This window comes from Parasteatoda tepidariorum, chromosome 1 (genome assembly GCF_982258835.1).
Source record: "Parasteatoda tepidariorum strain Cologne lab strain chromosome 1, Ptep-v5.0, whole genome shotgun sequence".
NCBI classification, from domain to species: Eukaryota; Metazoa; Arthropoda; class Arachnida; order Araneae; family Theridiidae; genus Parasteatoda; species Parasteatoda tepidariorum.
In genome coordinates this window covers 91,696,900-91,719,887 of record NC_141755.1, presented here as the reverse complement: position 1 = coordinate 91,719,887, position 22,988 = coordinate 91,696,900, and the positions used below count along the sequence as shown (strand labels likewise).

At 27.7% G+C, this 22,988-nt stretch overlaps 1 protein-coding gene across 7 annotated transcripts in view; it reads left to right on the top strand.

Moving 5' to 3' along the window:
* Window positions 1–22,988, top strand: part of LOC107453438 (dachshund homolog 1-like) — a 241,414-nt gene that overhangs the window by 109,574 nt on the left and 108,852 nt on the right. For all 7 annotated transcript variants that reach the window (XM_016070275.4, XM_043040512.3, NM_001323830.1 and 4 more), the window contains 1 exon segment: window positions 21,967–22,091. In XM_016070275.4, the coding sequence (XP_015925761.2) occupies window positions 21,967–22,091 (125 nt within the window).

Genomic DNA, 22,988 nt, shown 5'->3' with positions numbered 1-22,988 from the left:
TCTATTAAATATTTTTTTTTTTAAATCGAAATGTTCTTTAATTCCAACAATGATTTGAGGAAAACTTAAATTAAGGTAAAGAAATAAGGTAAAATTACAGCCTACATTCATGTTCATGAATGCTGATTATAAATGAAGCAAAATTATTTAAATGAAATGAATAAACTAATTGAAATGAAATAAATGTATAAAACGAAATATATATATAAATAAAAATCAATTGTACAAAAATACATGACATAATGCATGCATACAAATTAAAATATATTTACCTTATTAAAATTTAATATAAGTTTGAAAATAAATCCAATAAACTTTACATTATTGTTAATTATTGACAATTTAGGAATTTTTGATAGATATTAAGAGGTATTGAAATTTCTCATGTTTTTGGATTTGTAGTAGTTAATTATGAATTGTACAATTTATTGCAAGTGAACACTTTAAGCAATTAAAAAAATTTTATTCAGAAATAAATTTACTTATTTTATTATTTTCAATTTAAATTATAATAATTAATTTCAATTTACACTTTCATTTTACAAAAAAAAAGTTTAAAAAAAATAATAATAATTTTCAAAAACAACAATTATATTTGATTTCCATCCGTTTGAGATAGTTTTAACCAGAAATTAAGTTAATCTTGGCGAACAATGAATTATACTTAGGTATTCTTTGGCCAAGAAGTTAATAAAGGAGAATTATCTGTTATTAGAATATCCAGAAATTAATAAAAATTTGTCAGATATGTATCTAAACTTCATAGCAATAAATTTACTAAAATGACTAATTTTCGAACAAAATAATGCTATTCCGAACATAACAAAATATTCTTTTTTTTTAAAAATTTCACATATTTTTAATCAATTTCTTTAAATAAATGAAGAAAAAAAAATGATGTAAGGAAACAAAAACTCATACGCATTACTGTAGAATTACCAATTTATTTATTGAGTAATAACAACCTCACGATAAAGTAATTGGTTGGCAAATAATATAATTTTCTAAAATCATATTTTCTCACAAGTTAAAATAATTGAAGTCAAAAACGATTACTTTTGACAAACAATGATTCTTATCTCTTCAAAAGAAACAACTAAAATGGGGATATTGGAATACAAGTTGAATAACTAAAGGTCAGACATTGATTGGAAAACAATACAAACGCTTTTTCTTTCTCCTGTTACCCATAGCATTCAAAGTTGCCTTAAACGTCTGTTTTCAAACAGATGGTCTATGCGGGCTGTCGAAAAAGTGATACGAGTTTATGGTTAGACTTCAAACTGTATTTGCCCTACTTTTAAAAATTCCTTCTTAAACGCCTTTTTTGAAAGACAAGTGTGAAAATTGAAGTGCCAGAAATTGTGATCTTTAGTTTAAAAAAGAATAAAAAATTGAATTTGTGTTAGCAATATAATTTTATTCATATAAAATGAAAAAGCTTACATTAGACAGCATTATTGTTGAAAATTGTTTAAAATAAATAATAATTACCTAAAAGAAATAATTGGTGATTGTAATATTATTAATGAAAAATTGTATTTTATTATGTCAGTAATTACAGTTTAAAAATTTAGGATCAAATTTTCTTATAATGTATTGGCACTTTGGGTGCATCATCCGTAAAATCCATTTTTCCATAAAATCCATTTTTAACCGTAAAATCCATTTTTCACAGTAAAATGCAATTTTAACAATAAAATCCATATTATTACAGTAATATTTATTTAATTATAGTGATTGAGGGATTTTACGGTGATTATTACTTTGAAAATTATAGTTGATCAGATTTTGTTTCGTTACAAGTTCCGGGAAAAATGGATATTGCGGTAAAAATTACCGTGCGGTACTTTTTACCATATTTTGATCTAGAATTTTTAGCAGACTACCAGAATATTTTAATTTCTCTAAGTAAATATATCTTGATACGAAGGTGGAGGATTTGTGTTTTTAATTCTGAAGTGAAAGTTAAGGTTAAGAATAGCTTTATTACAGAAGGTTAGAAGGCTTTATTACAAAATTGAATTGATATCAATTTTTAAATTTTAACAGAGGAGTGTGAATCATGATTGATTATTCCTTTTTGTATATTTAAATTTGATTCAACTATCAAATTTTATAAATAAAATTCAATCTATCTGTTGAATCAAATTATAAATTCCATCTACGAAATGTCTTAAAAATATTTATCAAATTTTCTAGAATATCCAATCGATATATCAAATCAGTCGTCAAAATCAATCTAACAAATAAATCAATAAAATTCAATCCATCAAATCTTATTGAATATATTTATCGAATCTTATAGAATATTCAATATATTAATCAAATCAAGAGATCAAATTCAGTCTATCAAATCTTATGGAGTATATTTACCAACTCTAATAGAATACAGAAAATATCCTGTTATGTACAAAGTAAAGAGAATACTCCCCTCCTAGCTATGGAATTAATTTTGATGTTTAACCTTGCAGATATTTCCTTTCCCATTTTTCCAATACATCGGCAAGTATTCGTTTGTAACACGAATTTAATTGAATTATTTAAATTTGATTCATTTACCAAATTTAGAAAATTCAATCTACCAATGTATCTGTTGAATCAAACTTATCATCTTATACCATCTATGAAATTTTTTGGAAAATATTTAGCAAATCTTTATAGAAATCGATATATCAATTCAATCAATCAAATTCAATTCATCAAATCTTACAGAATATATTTTCCAAATTTTATAGATTATTCATTAAATTTATCAAATCAAGAGATCAAATTCAGTCTATAAAATCTTTATTTACCAAATCTTATAGAATACAGAAAATTCCTTGTTCTGTACAAAGTAAAGATAATACTTTCATCCAAGTAATGGAATTCATTTCGTTGTTTATCCTTGCTTGTAGGCATTTCCTTTCCTATTTTTCCAATATATCGACATGTATACGTCTGTAACATGAATGTAATTGAATAAAATATTAAGGCTGAAAACGATCCGAGAAGAATACTCCACCACCTACTAGAACATAAATCACGCGATGTGACATTGGACAACACCAGGGCAAGGAAAAAAGTTTTTCTCCAAGTACTTAAATCTCCTGGCTTACTACCAGGGTTTTTTGGGTTCAACTTATACCAGGCATGTTTGAATAGAAATTTAGAAAATGCGTAAAAAAAATTTTCTACTCCTAATATGTGATAGTGAGGACTTCTGGGAATTTTTTTTTACTCAAGAATTGTTTGTTCTTGTAGGTAAAATTTTTGCAACAATGTGTTAAATAAAAAATAAAAAAATGATTTTATACAGTATAGTAAATATTTAAATTGTATCGGTCGCTTTTCAATCTCTTTGAAATGTTTAGAAGTTAAATGTTTGTTTAAAAAGCAATTGCAATAAGTTATGCTAGAAAAGAAAATTTAGGATTTAGAATTTGTTTTTCGTTAGCATAAAATAACTTATAATAATCAATAAATAATATTTGTTATCGTAAAACATCTTATCATAAAATGAATTAGTAATAGTAATTTTTAGAATAGAATAGAACAGTTTTTAAATCAATTACAAGTTCTGTAGTTTATAAAAATTAGAAAAATACGTTCCCAAAATTAGAATAACATAGTATTAGAAATAGCATAGCATTAAAAATAGTACAGTTTTAAAAATAGTATAGTATTAAAAAACAATATATTCCCAACATAAGAAAGAAATAAGTTTTAATGAAATATACATTTAAAAAAAATAGAAAAATTGTTTTTAAATTATATTCTTTTAACTACTATTTTATTTAAAAATGAGAAACTATTGCTTTAATATCTGGGCAGTATTTTGCTGTTCAGTACTGTATCACAAATTGATATTTTAAAATTATTTTTCTAATTTAATATTCAACGAATTCATTATTTAATTTTTAATATATTTTTCTATTACCTTTTTGATATTCAATATCTCTAAAAAAATTTATTTTAAAATAATTTAAAGAAATGTTAAAATTGGTTCTTGTTAGATATCTCACGCATTCACTTAACCAATAAAATTAATAAATAAATTAAAAAAAAAAAAATGGGAAAAAGTGACTAATTGTTTATTTAATTTAAGTCACCCCTTTTTCTTTTGCGAGTTGTTATTTTCAGGTCTACTGTAATGTGTTGTTTTTTCTATCACTATTAATTTTAAAATTCAGAAAGTCTTCATTTCTAGATAATTCAAAATAAGGTAATAAAACCAGTTCATTTGGAGGTTAATTTAACACTATCTTGAATAACGCCTTGAAATTAACCGAAATCAATTGTTCCTTAAGATAAATGAGCTTTCTATGTAATGTGCACCCTCAAACTTCCATAAACCATCCCAAGCGTGCTGTCCATTAAATAGGGGGCAGTTTATTCCCCTATGGGAGGGGGTGTTGCGGGATATTATTCACCTCAACTTTCTCACCTCATCCTTCCTTTGGGTCCGTTTGTCAATCTGTCAGCTGCAGGATCTCATTATATGTCTCACTGGACACTGGTCATCTGATTTGACCTCATGAAGGGTTTGGATCACAGGGGATTCTTCTTAATGTGGAAGTCAGAGTAACCTGGTAGATGAAAGAGAACTCTAATATAATGTAGATGGAACAGCTGTTTTTTATTGCTGATTCTATTCTCAATTGGTATTCTCTATATTGGAATACCTAATGAGAAAGTTATTTATTTTATGTATATGTAATTATTTATGACCTAATAAAATATCAGTTAATGATAAAAATACAAATGGAAAATATTGGAATTAGATTTATCACCATTGTTTATAAATAACTATAATTTATCTAAAAAATAACTCGTAAGGTGATTTTAAATGAAACACGAGTAGAAAAAAGTTAGAAGGTTACGTATTGTATTTAAAATATTATTACAATTTATACAATTAATTTAATTAACATACACTATAAAGGCTGATTGAGTAATTTATTGCTGATTCTAAACATTAATATGAATAAAAAAATAAATAAAAATAAGTTAAATATAAAAAATTGCTTTTAAATAAATTACTTTTATTATAACCTATTTTTTTATCTCTGTATCTGAATTCTTCCTTTTCTTCGTCAGTACTGCAGCCTAGTGCAGGCCAAGGCTTTCTCAATTAGTTGCCTCCAGCCAGGGCGACTTTGAGCTAGATCTGAATTATTATCCAAGTCAAAATTTTTGATGGTATTCCTTTGATGGAAAAACATAATCATAATGCTAACCATCTAGTTTTATCACAAACCATAATAATTTTCGATAGCAACTAGCATTAACATTATTACTTTAGACCATTATTACTTTATGATGATCTCATATAAAAATAACAACTTTTGATCTCTTGTATATGTTGGACCATCAGGAATTTCCAACATATCATATTGGGAATACATTTTTGGACCAATTATGAATATCAATCACCCCAATGTAGCTATTGCTCTGATTTATCCAACATAAGAAACATAAGTGACCATCACCCCCAATGTAGAAATTTAGATTAGTTTATGATATTCCAACATAAGAAAGGCAACTTGTTTTGATGGTTTGTTCCTGATGGACAGAAATCATTTTCATCATAATATTTTGGAAATCTACCACCATAAATATTAGGAATTTGGACTATTTATGATAGCTCAACATGAGAAAAACAACTTTTTTTTGATGATTATCCTTCCCATTAATAATATAAATAATTCCTAATAATAAATATTATTATAAAGAATAAATATTTCATAATTTCCAATGCTACTAATATAAGTTAATTCCAGCTTGATACATTTTTTACTTAATTTTAATTACTTCTAAACTAAAACTCACTACTAAATATTTATTACTATCTAATACATAATTTTCCTTGCAAATTGTATGATTTCTTATTATATAATAATTAACAAATATTTCATAATAAATATAAGTAATAATTTTCTTACTCAACATTCATTATCATAAATATAATTAAACAACTACATTATAAATGCATGACTTTATTTTCCTTCCCACTAACATAAAACAACTAAAAACCTTAACTGACGTAGAAAAAAAAAAAAACGAAAACCAATATCTATCAATGTTCTTTCTTCCTACTATCAATGCCTAATTTGAAAATTGGATGTTTGTCCAATGATTGAACAAACAACAACCGTGCCCTAAAGATCATCAAAAACATATCTAACCCAACTGTTAACCAAATAAGCAAACGGCGATCCAATATTCAGAGATCACGCGAATAAGCATATTGCGTTTTTGATCGCCAAATATACATTCAACATCGCATAATATTCTCGCGTTTTATTGTATTGACGTGTGTGTAATGATTTAGTCATTGACTTTACAATCGTTTTCGCCTGTCCCATACCACCCAAAGCAATCAGTAAAAATTAGAATGTCGTGAGATCAATTCATTCTATTCGAATTGCGGTCCGTATGTGGTCTTTTTTGTCTAAGTAGGTGGGCTGTGTGGACAATACATTATTGAGGTTAAAAAGGAAATTAAGCATAAATGTCTTAAAGAACATCATAAAGGGAGGTTTTGTTTTATTTGATCATATTTCTTCGCTGGGTATGATGAAACGAAAATATTTGTTTTTAATACTGAATATTATTAGTTTGTAGTGACAGTATTTATATTCGATATTGTGTCCTGCAGTTCTCTATAATTGGAAAAGGCAATGAAAGCTGAAAGTGTTTTCTTATTGATAAACAATACACATATAAAATTATTAAATTAGAAAACTTATCTTGTACTTTCGTTTTTAATATGTTTTGTCAAGAATATTAATTTACTTTTTATTGTATGCTGTTTTTCATTTTTACTTTATTTATAGTTTATTTTATTAAATTTTTGTGAATAGTTAATTATTTCATTAATTTATTAAAGAAAAGCCAATTTTTCAAATGGTTTCAATATTTTCGAAATTATAGATTTTGATATGCATTGAAAAATTAAATTGTCCAAATCGTTGTAAGGGACAGAAAATGTATTTCCACAGATTTAGTTAATTATTTCATACAGATTAATGACAATAAATTATAAAATTAAAGTTATTTTTTATGTTAATTGTAGTTTAATTTATTGCTTCAACCATTTATAATTAAAATTTATTAATTCCTCTAATTTTTCACGTAATTGGTATTCTTTAATATTAATTTTATCGTTAGATACTAGTCCACATTGCGAAAATAAATATTAACTAAAATTTTTCGTACAACAAATAATTATAAATATTTCGACAGCCGTTTTCTTTCATTTTCTGCTTTCAACAAAAGTTAGTTGATTTTGTAGTAAAAACTTAGTTGGTTAGAATACAACATAAGCAATACCGATGATTATTGAAAATACTTTATACTAAAAATAACTAATTAATTACTAACACCTAATGTATAGGACTTAAAATCTTGTATCACTTTATAATAATAGCAATACGTCAATATTGTAATAGGTAGTAAGATAATAAAAAACTCAATTTTTTTCATCAGTAGATTTTAAATGTTTGTTTAATATCATTTAAAATTTATTCGCATAATTACTTTATTCGATAACTAATTAAAAATATATTAAAGTATTCAATTATTTTAATCAAAAATAAAAAAAAAATCTTAAACTCTAAAAAATTACTTTATTTTATTATATGATTTTCTATCTTAGGGTCTTCAATCGATTGAAATATGTATATATAACGTATTTATTTTATTGTCTCCGTATTTTTATCGAACAATGTATTAACTAAATGTTTAAAATTTATAGCTGGAACAATTGCCAACGAAAATATTAAACATTTATGATGTAAAAAATCCCCCTTCAGAATAAAATCTAAAGCAACAAACGTTTTTTTCTAAGAAACATACAGATGTTAAATTTAACATAAAATGTTAACTACAAAATTACGATGCTCATTTATTCGAAAAACGATTCCGTTACAATTGTTCTGGTAACTTCTAAGAACCAGCGTTTATGCTTCCTCCCGGAGTGTGGTCTAAAACAGCACTAAAACACATCCTCATGCTGTCTCCTTTTTGTCTCTGTGCTGTTTTTATAGCTTTTAAGACCTCTAAAAGACCATCCGTATTTGAGGCATTTAGTTTCTAAAGCTTCTCCTGATGTCTGTATTTCACCCAGAAGTTTTTTACTCGTTCAAGGAATAAAAACTACTTTCGTTGGAGTTGTAAAAATTTTATGTGGTCTTTACTGATGATCTTTTTCTTACCCCTGAAGATTACCAAGTGCAAGACCTTTCTTTATTGGCACTGTCGTGAGCTTTAATTTCTATTCTGTTTCTTTGTTAGGACTTTCACTGTTTTATTTCAATGTTCTTCGTTTTTTTTTTTAAGACCAAATGTTTACCACCCTGCTATCCTGAACAAAGCCTGTCTCGTAAACGTGAGTTAGGAATATACTCCCGGTACTGATTTTTAGTAGGAAATACAGCTGTATAATACAACTTTGAGGGAATTAAAGATATAGCAATTTTTTATTACGGGCTTAGGTATTTTTTTAGAGATGTTTGTTAAAGTTTAAAATATACTTGGCTTTAAAAATAACCTGTTCGTAGCATTTCTATTTTTATCTGTATAATGCGAATGAGGGGAATACATTTCAGAAATTCTTTATAAGGTGTTTTAAAGATTCGTTACATTTTACTTGTATTCATGATCTTAAATTTAAGTTTCTTTTTATTTAAAATCCTTTATAAAGTTCTTAAATACAATTTTCTTAGAAATACAAGGTATTGATCCATTTATTTATATATAATCATTCCAGAAATTCTTTGTTAAATACTTTATGACTTCTTGTTTTTTACGTGTATTTTTAAGAATGTTATATTCTATAATATTTTAGCGATTTTTTTTATTGGTATTTAGATATTTTGACGTTTCTTTTTGTCTCATTTAGATATTTTAATGATACTTTTATTATTTTACATCTCAAAGACCCCTTTATCTTTACTTGGATATTTTAAGGAATTTTCAATACTTACTTTGTATTGAAGATATTTTTTATTCTTACTAAGATACTTTTAAAGCTTTTCATATTCTTCTAATATCTTTTCAGATTTTTTTTTCATTTGCAATTAGATATTTTAAGGATACTCAGATTATTACTTTGGTATTTTGAGAATTTTTATCTTTTCACTTGGATATGTTAAGATTTTTAGACTCGTACTTGAAATATTTCTAGATTTTATATTCTTACTTGAAGATATTTTTAGATTCTTAGACTCTTACTTGAAGATATTTTTAGGTTCTTATATTCTTACTTGCAGATATTTTACATTTTTAGACTCTTACTTGAAGACATTTTTAGATTCTCAGACTCTCACTTAGATATTCGGTGTTAAAAAATATCAGATTAACTCTAATAATATTAATTATTGACAAACATTTTATGTTTAGAAAAATTTTTTAAGGCCGTTTATATTTTACTAGCGATTAATGACTTAAGGAAAGTGTATTAGTTTTTGAATAAAGTAACATATTCACTTAATTAAAGCACACATTAAAAAAAAGTTTCGTAATTGATCTTTGATGTAGATTGCGTTTAAAAAAATGTTCTAATTTTCAATTCGAAAGCATTTAATAATTCTGAGTTTCATTTGTAAGAACAGTTATTTTTCAAAAATTAATACGATTTGTAAAATGGTAGAAATTTTTACTTAATTGCTTTCTTTGCTTGCGAAATTTTTGCCTCCTTAAAAGTGAATTTTGTTCAGGTACCCTATACCAAAGCCTGATTGTGGGCTACTAGAATGGAATAATTTGGCTATTTCAGTTTGAAACACGTTTAATATTTAAGTTAATTATTATTTTCAAAACGAAGATTATAGTTAGAAAATCGGATCGACTTTGCAGTTCGCTGGCCTCCCAATAATCAATGGCTGGTCGATACGAATTCCGCGCCCCGATCACACCTACTACAGAGCTGACGTAAAATATCCATAGTGGTAAACGGGTTATGGGTTAGTCCCCTGACCGTCAGGCTAACCATTTGAGGTTTTCGTGGGTTTTCTCTCCGTGTAACGTTAATGCGGGTTAGATCCATTAAAAAGTCCTTCCCGAAGGCGAATTTCTCACAATACTATATCTAGGAGTTCCCTTGTCTTTTAGATTGGGCTCAAAAATTACAAAGCTACAGAGTAGAGCACTGGTAGTCGCGAAATCTACTTTGAGTCGGCTGTTCCATGACTGTTATAAACATTGCAGTTCTTTAATTATTTTAAAAAATGGTATTTAAGAAAAAACATCTTTAAAAGCGCACATTTATGTTATCATTTTACTTCTTTAAAATGGCAAAATGCTATTGGGATTGAAATTTCTAAATTCGATGAACTCGAAGTTTATTTTAATCTTCTTTGGTTATTCCTCTTCCATTTCGAACTACACATCCATCGCCAAACGTTCGAAATCCTTCAGCAATACCAGGAACTGTATAAGAATGTTCTGCTCAATATTTATATTCGCTGAATGAAAGATAACGACGGAAAGTTTTATTTGCTTGACAGAAAAGTGTCTGTGTGAAGTGGAAACTTTCTCGCCTGTTCATTCCTTTTGTGAAATTGCAAACGGCTTAAAAGGACTCGGCGGAATAATACTCGAACGATATCTGCGCAAACATTGAGGAATTCCTTCCTACCACCCCGAAACCAAGACAATAGAAGCAGAACGTTTCATCGAAAAGACAAATTAATTAACAAGTTTTGCAGATCGGGTTCTACTCTGTCGTTAAGCTTTAGACAGAGATAGAAAGAGTTGCTATGAAGAGGGGGGTTTGAGTATGGAAAAGGGTTCGAAGATTCGAAAAGCTTATGATTAATTCGATTTCAATTTTCTGGTAAAAGAGTTGGAAGGAGTAAGGTGCAAATCATACTGTCTAGTGCTTCCTATTGTTTTGTTTATGGCGCGATTAGTTCGAGACATTTGGAACAATATTTTTTTCTTTAGTGATCAAATCTTTTATAATGTGAAGTCAGTCATAATTAAAAATTTTTTTTTAGTAAAGGTTTATTTTTAATTAAAGCAATCATTTAAAATTTTAGTTTTTTATTTATTCCGAATTATATACGTGAAAATGTCTTGCTTAGATATAAATTATTTTTTAATAGGTCATTTTAAATACATTTGTAAATAAAAATTTGGTTTTTGTAAAATCATATTGTCTTTTGTCAAATCATACAGTCTAGTGCTTCCTATTGTTTTGTTTATGGCGCGATTAGTTCGAGACATTTGGAATAATTTTTTTCTTTTTGATTAAATCTTTTACAATGCACAAATCAGTCATAATTGAAAATTTATTTTTAGTAAAGGTTTATTTTTAATTGAAGAAATCATTTAAAATTTTAGTTTTTATTTATTTCGAATTATATACGTAAAAATGACCTGCTTAGATATTAATTATTTTTAATAGATCATTTTAAATACATTTTCAAATCAAAATTTGGTTCAGCAATTATTTTTTTTTAATGTTAATTAGAGAGGTGGGAATTTAATTTTTTTTTGTAGTGAAACTTGATTGGAATTTTGTGTTAAAAGTTTTTCTAAAAAAATTGTAATATTAATCACAGGGACTTTAAAAAACTGTATTTTTAACAATTTTTTCCAAGAAATTTCCAAGAGTGAGGCCATATGTGTAAATATGCTTAATACACATTTCACTTTTCTGTAAATTGTGATTATAAACTGAATTGTAATTTTATTAGCTACATATTTGAAATATTAAGTTCATATTTATGATATCAGAATAAAATTGACATTCCTATCTTATTCATTTACGAGAAGAATAGTTTCAGAAATATTCTCGTTTCTCCTTATTTTTAAATAAGTGTATTGAAGAGACATTTTTACAGAAATACAAATGCATAACTTTCAAAACTGAAATTCAATTTAAAAATAATAAAAATTTTCTCACTATAAAATTTAAAACAGCCTCTAAAACGGAATTTTAATGGTCGGAAATATAAATTTGAAAAATGTGTGCCAACGACGACTATGCATTCAAAGTGGAGTCCTTTTTTAAATCTCATTCCTTTTCTCCCTTTCGAAATCTCGCCAAGTTCCGAACTCTTTTGAAATGATAAATGACTGCTTTTAGTTCTCAATTTTCCAACGACATTTAAATCCTCCTTTGTTATTCTGCCTCGGATTTAAGAATCGTTCTGGGTGGAAGGAATTTTCGAAACAAAACCACTTTCCGTCGAAATATTTAAAGCGTCACCTTTGGCTGGATTTCCTGCTTTTAATCAAACTGAGGACAACAATTAAAAATTTCGAAATCAATCTTCTTGGGAGGGGTTTAGGGAGGGATAGCTCAATACAGACAGTATTGTTCCATTGGTATCATATTAAAGATTTAATTTTTCTCCAATTTTGTGTTATAATATAGCACCAAGCTGACTCATAGACAAAGGACGCTTCAAAAATAACTTATTTTCAAATACATTGAACTTCAGAGTATAATAAATTGAAATAATAAAAAAATTTTTTGATTTGAAAAATAAAATGAAAAATTATTTTATTTTCAAAATTATTAAAATTATTTTGAAGATTATTTTTTGAAATGATAAAATTATTATTTTGAGTTTTAAATGATAAAAATTATTCATCAGTTCAAATATCAACTATGAAATGCCAATATTCAGTGCCAGCCTGAATATTAGTCCAAGTTTGCAATAAAACTGCAATAAGGTTCCACCAATGTGTAAATGGAGTCAGATTGTTGTTGAGTTAATGGCAGGTTTTCATATTTTCCTTTTTCACTTAACTTTATTTAAAAAACAACACATTAGTTGTTAGTACTACTATTTGACACGCAAGTTAATTTGGCTTCCAAGTTGTGCTTGAAACTGTTAAGTTGCAAAACGTAGCTTAAATGCTTTAGATATACTATATAAAAGAAAAAACAGGGGAATTTCAAAAAATCGATTTGTCTTTTTTTATGATTTGAAATATATGAATAACTAAAAGGTTTATTTTAAAGCATTGTGAATAATTATAAAAAACATTATTTGTTAAACAGATGATTTTGATTAAATATTTCACTCTTTATAAAACAAATTAGTTCTATTTTTCTATTTTAATTTTTAACCTACTTTTGTTTTAAAAATAGCATAAATTAAGTCAAAAGTAAAATACATAATTAAAAAAAATTGGAGTTAAAAAAAAGCAAAAGTTAAAAAAGCATTTAAATTTTTACTTATTTTACAGTTCTGTTAATTAGTTATTATTTTTTAAGAGTGAAAAACAATGACAATATTTTCAAAAAAGAATTAACAAAAAACGCTATTTGTTTTTAAATGTTTTAAAATACTAAAAAAATTTTTTTGAATTTTTCAGGATTAGACACAGTAGCTTTACAAACATTAAATTTTTATTAATATTTAAAGAATTATTGAAATCACTTCATATAATTGTATCCAAGTGCGCCAGTTTTTCTTACTTATAAACTCTTCAGTTTAATTAGTTTTTATTTCGTGAACACATTCACCACATTTTAGTGGCATTCTTTTAAATAAGTGGCACTATTTTATCATAATACTATCCCCATGAGCATGTGCAACGATGTTTTTTATTATAAGAACCCACGAATGTGTTTTATGATGGTTGTAAAATTCATTCGAAATCCAGATGACCCGTTTGGAGAATATTTTATTGACACTGAAAATCTTCCTTACGTTGGAAAAGTGCTTTATAGATCAAGCGAAACTATTTGTTGTTTTGAATATAATTTATTAAAAATGGCGATAATGATTTCAGGTTTACATTTATTATTTCTTCTAAATGGATAAGAAAATTATTTAACATTTCTTTTTAGACTTTTTAGTTTATCTAAACATTTCGTCGAAAAGAATTAATAAAAAGTTCTATGTTTTCTTTTGTTATTTTATATTAATTTAAAGTAAGTTTAAGCATGTTTTGTAGGGGGATTTTAACGAAAGAGGCATGAATTATTGTTTATCGCTGAGTAACTAATAATTTATAACTTCATAGATTTTCCTTTGTAACTTGTAACGTAGAAACTTAGATTAATAGACTATAGACTTAGACTAATACACTTATTCTCTTGATATAGTTAATAACATAACATAGTAACTACTTAATAGCGCAGTTATGGTTATAGAGCTTTTTTTTTTTTTAATTTATGAAAATATATTTTTTTGTTCTTAAATAAGAATAAAAATATTCACTATAGAGGAAATTTAAATCGTTATCATAATTTAATATCACTGTATTTTTAATTTTATTTCATATCCGGTGTTAAAAAGTTAACTAAAAGCTCAGATGACTATCCATGTTCAATTCTGTAGCCTTGTAATTTTGAATTCAACTCAGAAGACTAGGGACTCCTTGATCAATCATTAGAACAAGCTAGCTCTCGTAGAGAACTTTTTGATGGAACCAACTCATATTTACGTTACATGGAGAGGAAAACCATAAAAACTAACCATAGTTAGTCTAACAGGAAGGGGATTTTAACCCTTAACCCACCACCATTTTATGTCAGCACAGTGGTCGGTGCGAGCGAGGTGCAAAATTCGTATCGACTTGCCCCTTTAGACCTAATCTATAAATCTAAAAATAAATTTCTTTTAAAAAAATAAACAACTAAAGAATGAAAAAAGTAACTGGTAAATTAAGTCCCTAGAAGCAATCTATATTAATTGTATGCATTTGATAATTGTTTAATAATTATCAATTTGATAATTGATAATTTAAATCTAATATTGCTGATAGTCACTGTTGGACCAAATACTACAGAATATTGAAGTACGCAATTTTATATATTTTTTTTAAAATAACATAATAAGAACAAACTCCGAAAACCAATTATCTCACACATTTAGAAATCTTTTCTTTGAAGTCCAAACACAACGCTGCAATAAGGAGAAAACCCCTCTCTTTAAATCTAAATCGTCCAAAACAACAAAATCAAGAAAAGATCCACAAGTTGCCCGACGAGGACCTGTTGAATCGAGACTATTGAATTAAGAGTAGAAATGGAGAAGAATGAATGATGAAGGAGGAGAAAGGGAGGGAGTAAAATGATGCTCCATTTGTGAAGATCTCTCTCCTCTTCCGCATCCCATTCCAGTCATCCGAAACATCATCCCTGCAGATGGCGCCACACACAGTTGGAATGTTCACATCCAAATGTCATCCAGCAATCGTAATCGGAAACAGAATTTCTTCGTCTGTGCCGACGGTTCGACGACGAATGGGATCCTCTCGACGGGAATGGAGTCGAAACGGATTCGGCATCGGGGAGACGAAGAAGTCGTCGAAAGAAGAAAGAGCGAAGATTCGAATTTTTCTCCCCGTTTTTCATCTTGAGCTTCTGAGTGTGATGCTGAGGATTTCAATGGGATGCTTTGTGGATTAATTATATATTTTTTTTAATTTTACGGGTTACTTACGTAAATTCGCTCATTAGATATAATATAATCATATGGGAGACAATAAATTTTAAAACAAAGAAATTAATTGCATTTTTAATTTTTCGCTCTAAACGTTATCGAAATATTCCCCCCCCAAAATTAAAATTCTTTAAAATCCTGAAAGCAACTCACCTTTAATACGTTAATTTTTAATTATGTTAATATTCATCAGCTTTTTGAAAATTTTGTGTTAAGACATACATTTGTCTTTTTGAAACATTTATTTCAAAGTTTTTTCTTTTGAAAATTGCTTGAAGAAATAGAAAATATGTATAGAAACAAAGCAACAATTTCAATATGTTTGAAATCTTTTGCTTTTAACGTTAGCAAAACATTGGGCTGTATAAGTAAATTTTTTTTAAGAAATCTAATTAATACACCTTATATTGTTTTTAATTCTGTTAATATTTCTCAGTTTTTAAAAGTTTTGTCACCAAAAATAGTATAACTGTACCAAAATATCTTTTACTTTCTAATAATCGTAGAAAATTAACATACTTGGAATTTAATCATTGCATTATTCTATTGACTACACATAAAAGATGAAGTTCATTTATTTCTTAATCATAGGAATGCAAAGAAAGAGTAGATTGTTTCAAAAATTTCTAGCAAAGCTACGTTTTTGAATTTTTACACATTAACTTCGCGAAAATACTATTCATTTATACATGTAAATAAATGAAGTATATTATATATAAAGATTTAAAATAAATCGATGAGAAATATTTCCTTATAAGTATTCAAACTTTTATTTAACAACTAATTGTTTAGTTAAAAGAAATTAGTTGCATTCTTTCAAAACAAAACTAAAGAGTTTACTTTAATTACTTTTTATCTCTAACAAAAATCCAATAAATTTACGTTATTTTAAGAAATTGCTTTTCTTTTTTTAAACTTCAATCATTAATTAAAATATTTAATATAATGAACGATTTTTTACAATTTGAAATTGGCATTCGTATCTATTTTTGAATAAATTAATTATTTTTAATTCAGTAGTTCCAAAATATTTACATCTGAGAAAATGAAGACTAGTACAGTATTCTGATGTGATATACAACTGACAGAATTTAAAAAAATTATTCCGTTTAAACTGTTTTTTTTTCTTCATATTTCCTTTCCGTTCTTTTAAACGACGACATATAAATAAACGAACTAGTATTTTTATGTTCAAAATACTGAGTCATGGTGAAACAAATGGATTTTCGTTGTTAAATGTCCATTTGAGTATTGGAATAAAACACAATACGGGGATTTCCAGCTGCGATAAAAGATTGTTTTTCATCCGAAAAATACATTTTCCAAATCTAATATCCCCCCATGAGAGCTTTAATCAATTTGACAGACCTAAAGAAAACAACACTTTGTTTGACCTAAATCCTAAAACATATGAAATTTGAAATAAAAACTACTTAATTTCTTATATTTTATTTTAAGATGGTTTAATACACGTGTATTATTATTAAATACTTATAATAATGTCCTAAAATTCAGGCTTAACCTTTAGCAATATGCTTAAATACATTATTTCCATTTTTCAAGCTTTATTCATAATTTAGTTAACAGAAGTTAAAATAGGTTACAATTATAGTTCTCTTTTAATAAAATTTGTGCAATAGTTATAAAAAATTAATATTTTTATGCATATTATTTGAATAATTATGACTATAGTTTCTAGATTATGTTCCCTACTTTAAAAAATATTGCTTTAAATTTATATTAAAACGTAAAAATAGTATCAGCACTCATGGAGGGTGACAATGGTATTTGCCGTAAATTTAATACTTACTGTAAAAATTTACGCAATAATCCCTATATGATTCCATAAAAACAAAGTATATAATTCACAAAACTCTTGTCTGGCCTGTTTTGACGTATGCTTCTGAAGCTTGGATGATGACAAAACTGGAGGAAAATTGTATTTCAATAGTTGGGAGACAGATTTTGCAGAGTATACTCGGTGATGTAGATGAAAATAATAACTGTAGAAAGAGATTTAATTTTGAACAGTAATTTATAAACAAGTTGATATTATTAAATACATAAAAATAAAGAGAATGAATTGGGTGGTCCACGTGATTCGAATGAGTGATGACAATTTAATAAAAAGATTTTTTCTAGACCCACTGGAACAAGAAGGCGGTTAAGGCCGTTTTTGAGATGGGCTGATTCGGTGAAGTCGGATTTTCTTGCAATTAATGAAAAGAATTGCAGATCAAAGATAAATTGGAAGCCGTTATGGAGAAATCTTCAGAGGAAGGGATTGGCCAACATTAGGCTGTCTGACCATTTATGATGATGATGATGATGATTCCATAACGTAATGTGGATTGTTTTATAAAGGGAAAAAATAAGTTTGAAAACCATCATAGACATCATAGTGGTTGAAAGTTTTCTTTGCCCTCTATAAACAAGAATCTAAACTACTTTCCGGCATTATTTATCGTAAAAATAGAAGTATGCTGTAGAATTTAAATTTTTCATAAATATTTACCTCATAAGTTTCTAGAGATTTTTTTTGCAGAATATAAGCAAATAATTGTCATCAAATTAGTATATGTCGCTTTTGAGCTGTAAAAAAATTCACAATTGCTAAAACCATCTCAAAACTTAAACAAAATTAAAAAAAAAAAAAAAAATTAAATTTTTATTATAAAACTGAAAGTGCAGGTGCTGAAATAAATAAAACAATGCCCCAGTTATCGTTAAGACAAATAAAACCAGACGTAAAATGTCGCCAATAAAGCCAGACCTCCAGCAAGGATGATACTAAAACTTCCTTTAATCCCTTTCAAGTTTTCATTGTTGGATGCCTAACGGTTTTGTAAAAGACGAAGGAAACAAAACAGCTTGTAACTGTGTTTTTATGGATCTGCAAGCAATTGTATTTCAGATTTAGTCACACTTTTATGCATTTTCACCTTCTGTTGCTTTCAAACCTATTTTGTGATATCCGTTTACATTTTATTACTGTTTTTTTCGTATATGCGTTTTAATACATTTTTTTACAAGGTTGGTCACACGGCATCTAAACAGGTTATTATTAATTTTGTGGTACGTATTTAAATGCTTAGATAAGCAATTGTTTTAACTGAGTTATAGTTCGCTATCATTATTGTTCTAACCCCCTCCCCGGCTCCTAGGGGCCCAGGTCAGGAGCCAGGTTGGATAACTCTTATTACATGTAAACAGACTATGCTAAAATACTTATTTTATATTTGTCATATAACTTTTCATCTGCGGAATATAATTTATAATAAAGTGGAATATATTTAATTTGAGGATTTCTATAAAGTTAAATAAAAGCTAAACAATTAAAATATGGTTATAAAAGTACTTAGTTCAAGTAACAACTCACATCTTACTTAACTAAAATACCTTATATTTATGTGTTGTATAACTTATAACTAGTAAATGCAACTTGGTTTTAAAACGAAAGTATTCACAAAGTAACAGATAAAATATTCACAATGTAAAACGTTAAATATATCTTAATTATCATAAAAGAAAAAAAAAAACTATTTGCATATGCATTTTATACATTTTTAAGAAATTTGTTTTGACTCATCGAACATTACGTATTGTTGTAAATTTTTAGAGAAAATATATGCATAAAGAAAAATCAATCTTGTGCAAGAATATCGATAAAACTAAGTGAAGTGGGAGAAAAAAATATCCTATTCTTTCTTTCCACGCGCTTGCTAAACCGTCAAGAAAATCTGAGAAAATCCTCAGCTTTTCTTTTGAGGAAGTAGTCGATCCATAAAATCGAAAAGTGAAGAAAGGAAGAGAAAAAAATTCCAGAATAAAAAAAAAAGTAATATTATATAAGAAAAAGGTAACTTATACCAAGCAAACCAGCAGGATAAAAGAATATGAAATGCTAAAACAAGAAGATAATACGGAAAAACGTTAAGCCTATTGTTTTCAATGCAATCTAACAGAAAAACGGGAAAAGGGGTGGAGCGATTTCAATTTACTCCCATCCCTTAACCGACGTCATAAACAAGAAAAAATAAATAAAAATGTACACATATCAAGACTACATTTTCATTTTTTTTTCTTCGAGCACCCCCCTTTTCTTCATCATATCTTTAGATTGAGAAGAAAAAAGGGTCTTGAAATTGTATCGGCAGAAAAAGTTACGAAAGGGTAAATTGTATACCTGCGAGCTTGCATTGGCGAGTCTAGTTTATTCGCCAATTTCATAGAAAGAAATCGATTCGGCGAGAAAACGAAATTACCACTATGCAGATGAGATGACTTGCACGAAAAAGGATACTCGGCGAAAAAAAAAATATCTAAACAAAAAAACAAAATTGAGGCGCAAACCCTTTTATGCCGACAAAGATATTGCCAATTACTGAAAAGTCCTGCCTTGTGCTAAACTCGCTTGCACGCTTTTCAGAGCAACAAGTTCTCAAATTCTGAAACGCAATTTGTATTCTTCCATGAAAGATTTATGCCTTCCGATGGTGGTGGTAGAGGGTTCAAAACGAAAAGAACTACATCCTTACACGATGTCCTTCGCATAAACCCAATCGCGCACGTCTGCTTACCAATAAAATTTGCCATTTTTTTTTTCTCTCTCCTAGTTCCACGTAGCAGTATTCTTTCGTTGCCTGCAATCAGGCGAAGAGCGAAGATAGGCTTTCTTTCAAAAAGGCCATGCCTGACAGCGAAATTAAGTTAATAATGTTGAACTGGATGTGTATCGAAAAGAGCGTGTCTTCTTTGTTAAGCTATTAAGTTCTGAAGCTCGTAGTTGAGGCTTATTATCTGTATGTTCCATCATTCGTCAAAAGTTTGTTTGGCTGGTAATGAGCTAAAAGAGAGACAAAAGATGCATCTTGCCATGTCTCCAGTTACGGAAATAGGCGGATGAGAAGAAGTCCTTATGTTCCAACTGGAAGATCTAACAAGTCGCCCATCTTAAATCACGCACGGCGATTAAAGCTCGTTGTTGTCTGGCTCATTATATCACGTCGGAAGCACTTGTTGGTTCCGTTTACAAAGTTATGGGACAGTTAGAAGATTCGAGGAGAACCTAGAAAGAGGATAGGGTGAAAAAAAAAATTAAATGGCGAAGAGTTCTCGTACTTGATGAATGATGGCAAGTTAGGCAATTTTCGCCCCTGCAATACCTGCGATATAGCGTTACTCAGAGGCGGGTCGTTAAAAATCGGCTGTCAGATTTGGCGAGTTAATCAGTTGGTAAGCTATTTATCCTCGCCTGGAATAATTACTAAAATAAATAGTAGGGGTTGTTATGGAAATGCATCAGACACTTGTTGTCGGATCTTGGAACTAGCGATACATATCCTATTTCGAACTTTTAAGTGTATGTCGTGCTGAAAGTTTATCTCGTCTTTTTCGTTTTCTTCGTTTATTTCGTTAACTGCTTTCTGAAGGAAAATTAAGCTTAAGACTTGTAAATTGAAGAAAAATGATTCAGATTTAGAACTCAAAGTTTGCGTTAAATTTAGGTAGTAAAAGAGTTTTAATTCTTTTAAAGGTTTCTCTTAAAAGAAAAATAAACCTGTTTTATTTAATATTTTATCTGTGTATTTCGCTATTTAATAAATTGTTAAATAAGTGTTATTTTCTTAGGGAAACGATATTGTAAATAAAAGTGAGTTTTCTTACCTCTTGCAATTTTTGTGATATTAACTTGTTATATGATTTTATGCATTCAAATTAACGACCATCATTTTTAGCCCCTTCTTAATCCCATCTGTTTAATCCCTTACGGTTGACAAAACTTCATGCAAAACAAAATCACAAAAATTAGCAATTAAATTTGTAAGACTTACTTTATAAATCGAATATGCCAGTTTAATAACCGATCGTACAATCATTCAGCATTTGCATTGTTTAAATAAATATTTTATCAAACCAATTAACTCAATTTCATTAGAACAACTATTAGGACTATTTGTTTGACTCTTGAGCTGTATTTTTCGTATCTATAAACCATTTTATCACCACTTATAGGATAAAATATTACATTTAAAGAAAGATCTTTTAACTGTTTTACATGCAATATTGCAATATATAAATGGTAACATTAAAACAACTATACATTTTGTACAGTTCATAGAGATTATATTTTTGAATTTATATATATATTTATCACAATTACTTGCTAATATATAATATTCTCTAATTGTATTTAAATTGTTTATCGCCAATACTCATAGAATATATAGATTTTTTTAAAAAATATTTTAAAGATATAATACATAGAATTCAACTCGTACTCATATATTTTTGGTACAATTAGTTCATAGATCGCATTTTATAATAGAAATATTATAGATTAGAGAATATAATAGAAATATCATTACTGATATTGAGATTTAGAGGTATCATTAGTGAAGTGTCATTAGTAATTAATTAATATTTTCAGTTTATAAGATTGTTTAATAGCATAAATTTTTATCTGTAATAATCTAGAAATATATTCATAGTTTCTTGATAAGAAATAATTCATAGAATACATTATATTTTTGACTTTATTTAGAGGTATCATTTGTTATTCTTGTAGGCCCGGGAGGCCACCGAAGCGAGCAACGATGGTTGGCATAAATCATAATGGAACCAATCCCAGTATGCTTCTGAAAAAATCAAGAATGGACGGTGAATACCCTGGGTACGAAAATGGGCACATAGGTAAGATATTTTGCACTCTTACATTTAATCATTTTATCAAAAATTACTTCACTGAATATACATTTTATCCCTTAGCTAATAAATATAAATAAAGATAAAAAAAATAAGAGTTTAATAACTTAATTGGCTCTGGATAGAAAAAGTTTGGTTGCTAGTTTAATGAATACAAATTTTTGTGCAAGCTTGAATACAGATTTTAATGCAAACTTCAATGAGCACAAATTTGAAATTTTAATCTCTTCTTTTAAATCATAGTTGGCCTGACAGCCCAATGTGGATCTATGACTTCCTCTGAAAATTTCTTTCGATTTGTCTCTGATTTTTTCATTAATTGTAAGAGAATTTTTTCATTAAAACCTTTTAAATATTGCTACAAATAATTACTAATTTTAAATTTTTCATCAATTTTACTATTTTTGCAACGTGTTTTCTAAACTTACGAACTTAACAAAGAAAATACTTCAGCTGTTTTGATTTTGCTACTTTAGCACTAATAGGGTTCCTAACAATAAATAGGGTTCCTAACACTTGGTTCCTGATAATAAATTTAGGAATCAAGCTCTACACGCTTAAGACAAACGTTTTGAATATTTTTTAATGATGAACCATCATAAACAAGATGGTTATCGTTATAAAAGAGTCCATTAAATCCCATCCTAATTCTTAATAGTATCACCAAGACGGGCCATCAACCCTTGTTAGGAATTGGAACAAATTTATGTTGGACAAATATGAGCAAAACCATCATGGTTTGATGGATTTGTTTGATGGTCATGCAAAAAATCCATCCTGAATCAATATATTTTATTGGTTTGCAACTTAATGACTGATCAAAAACCATCTATGTTACTTTCATATACATAACTTTTTAGTCAATAAAATTTTAGACAGAAAATT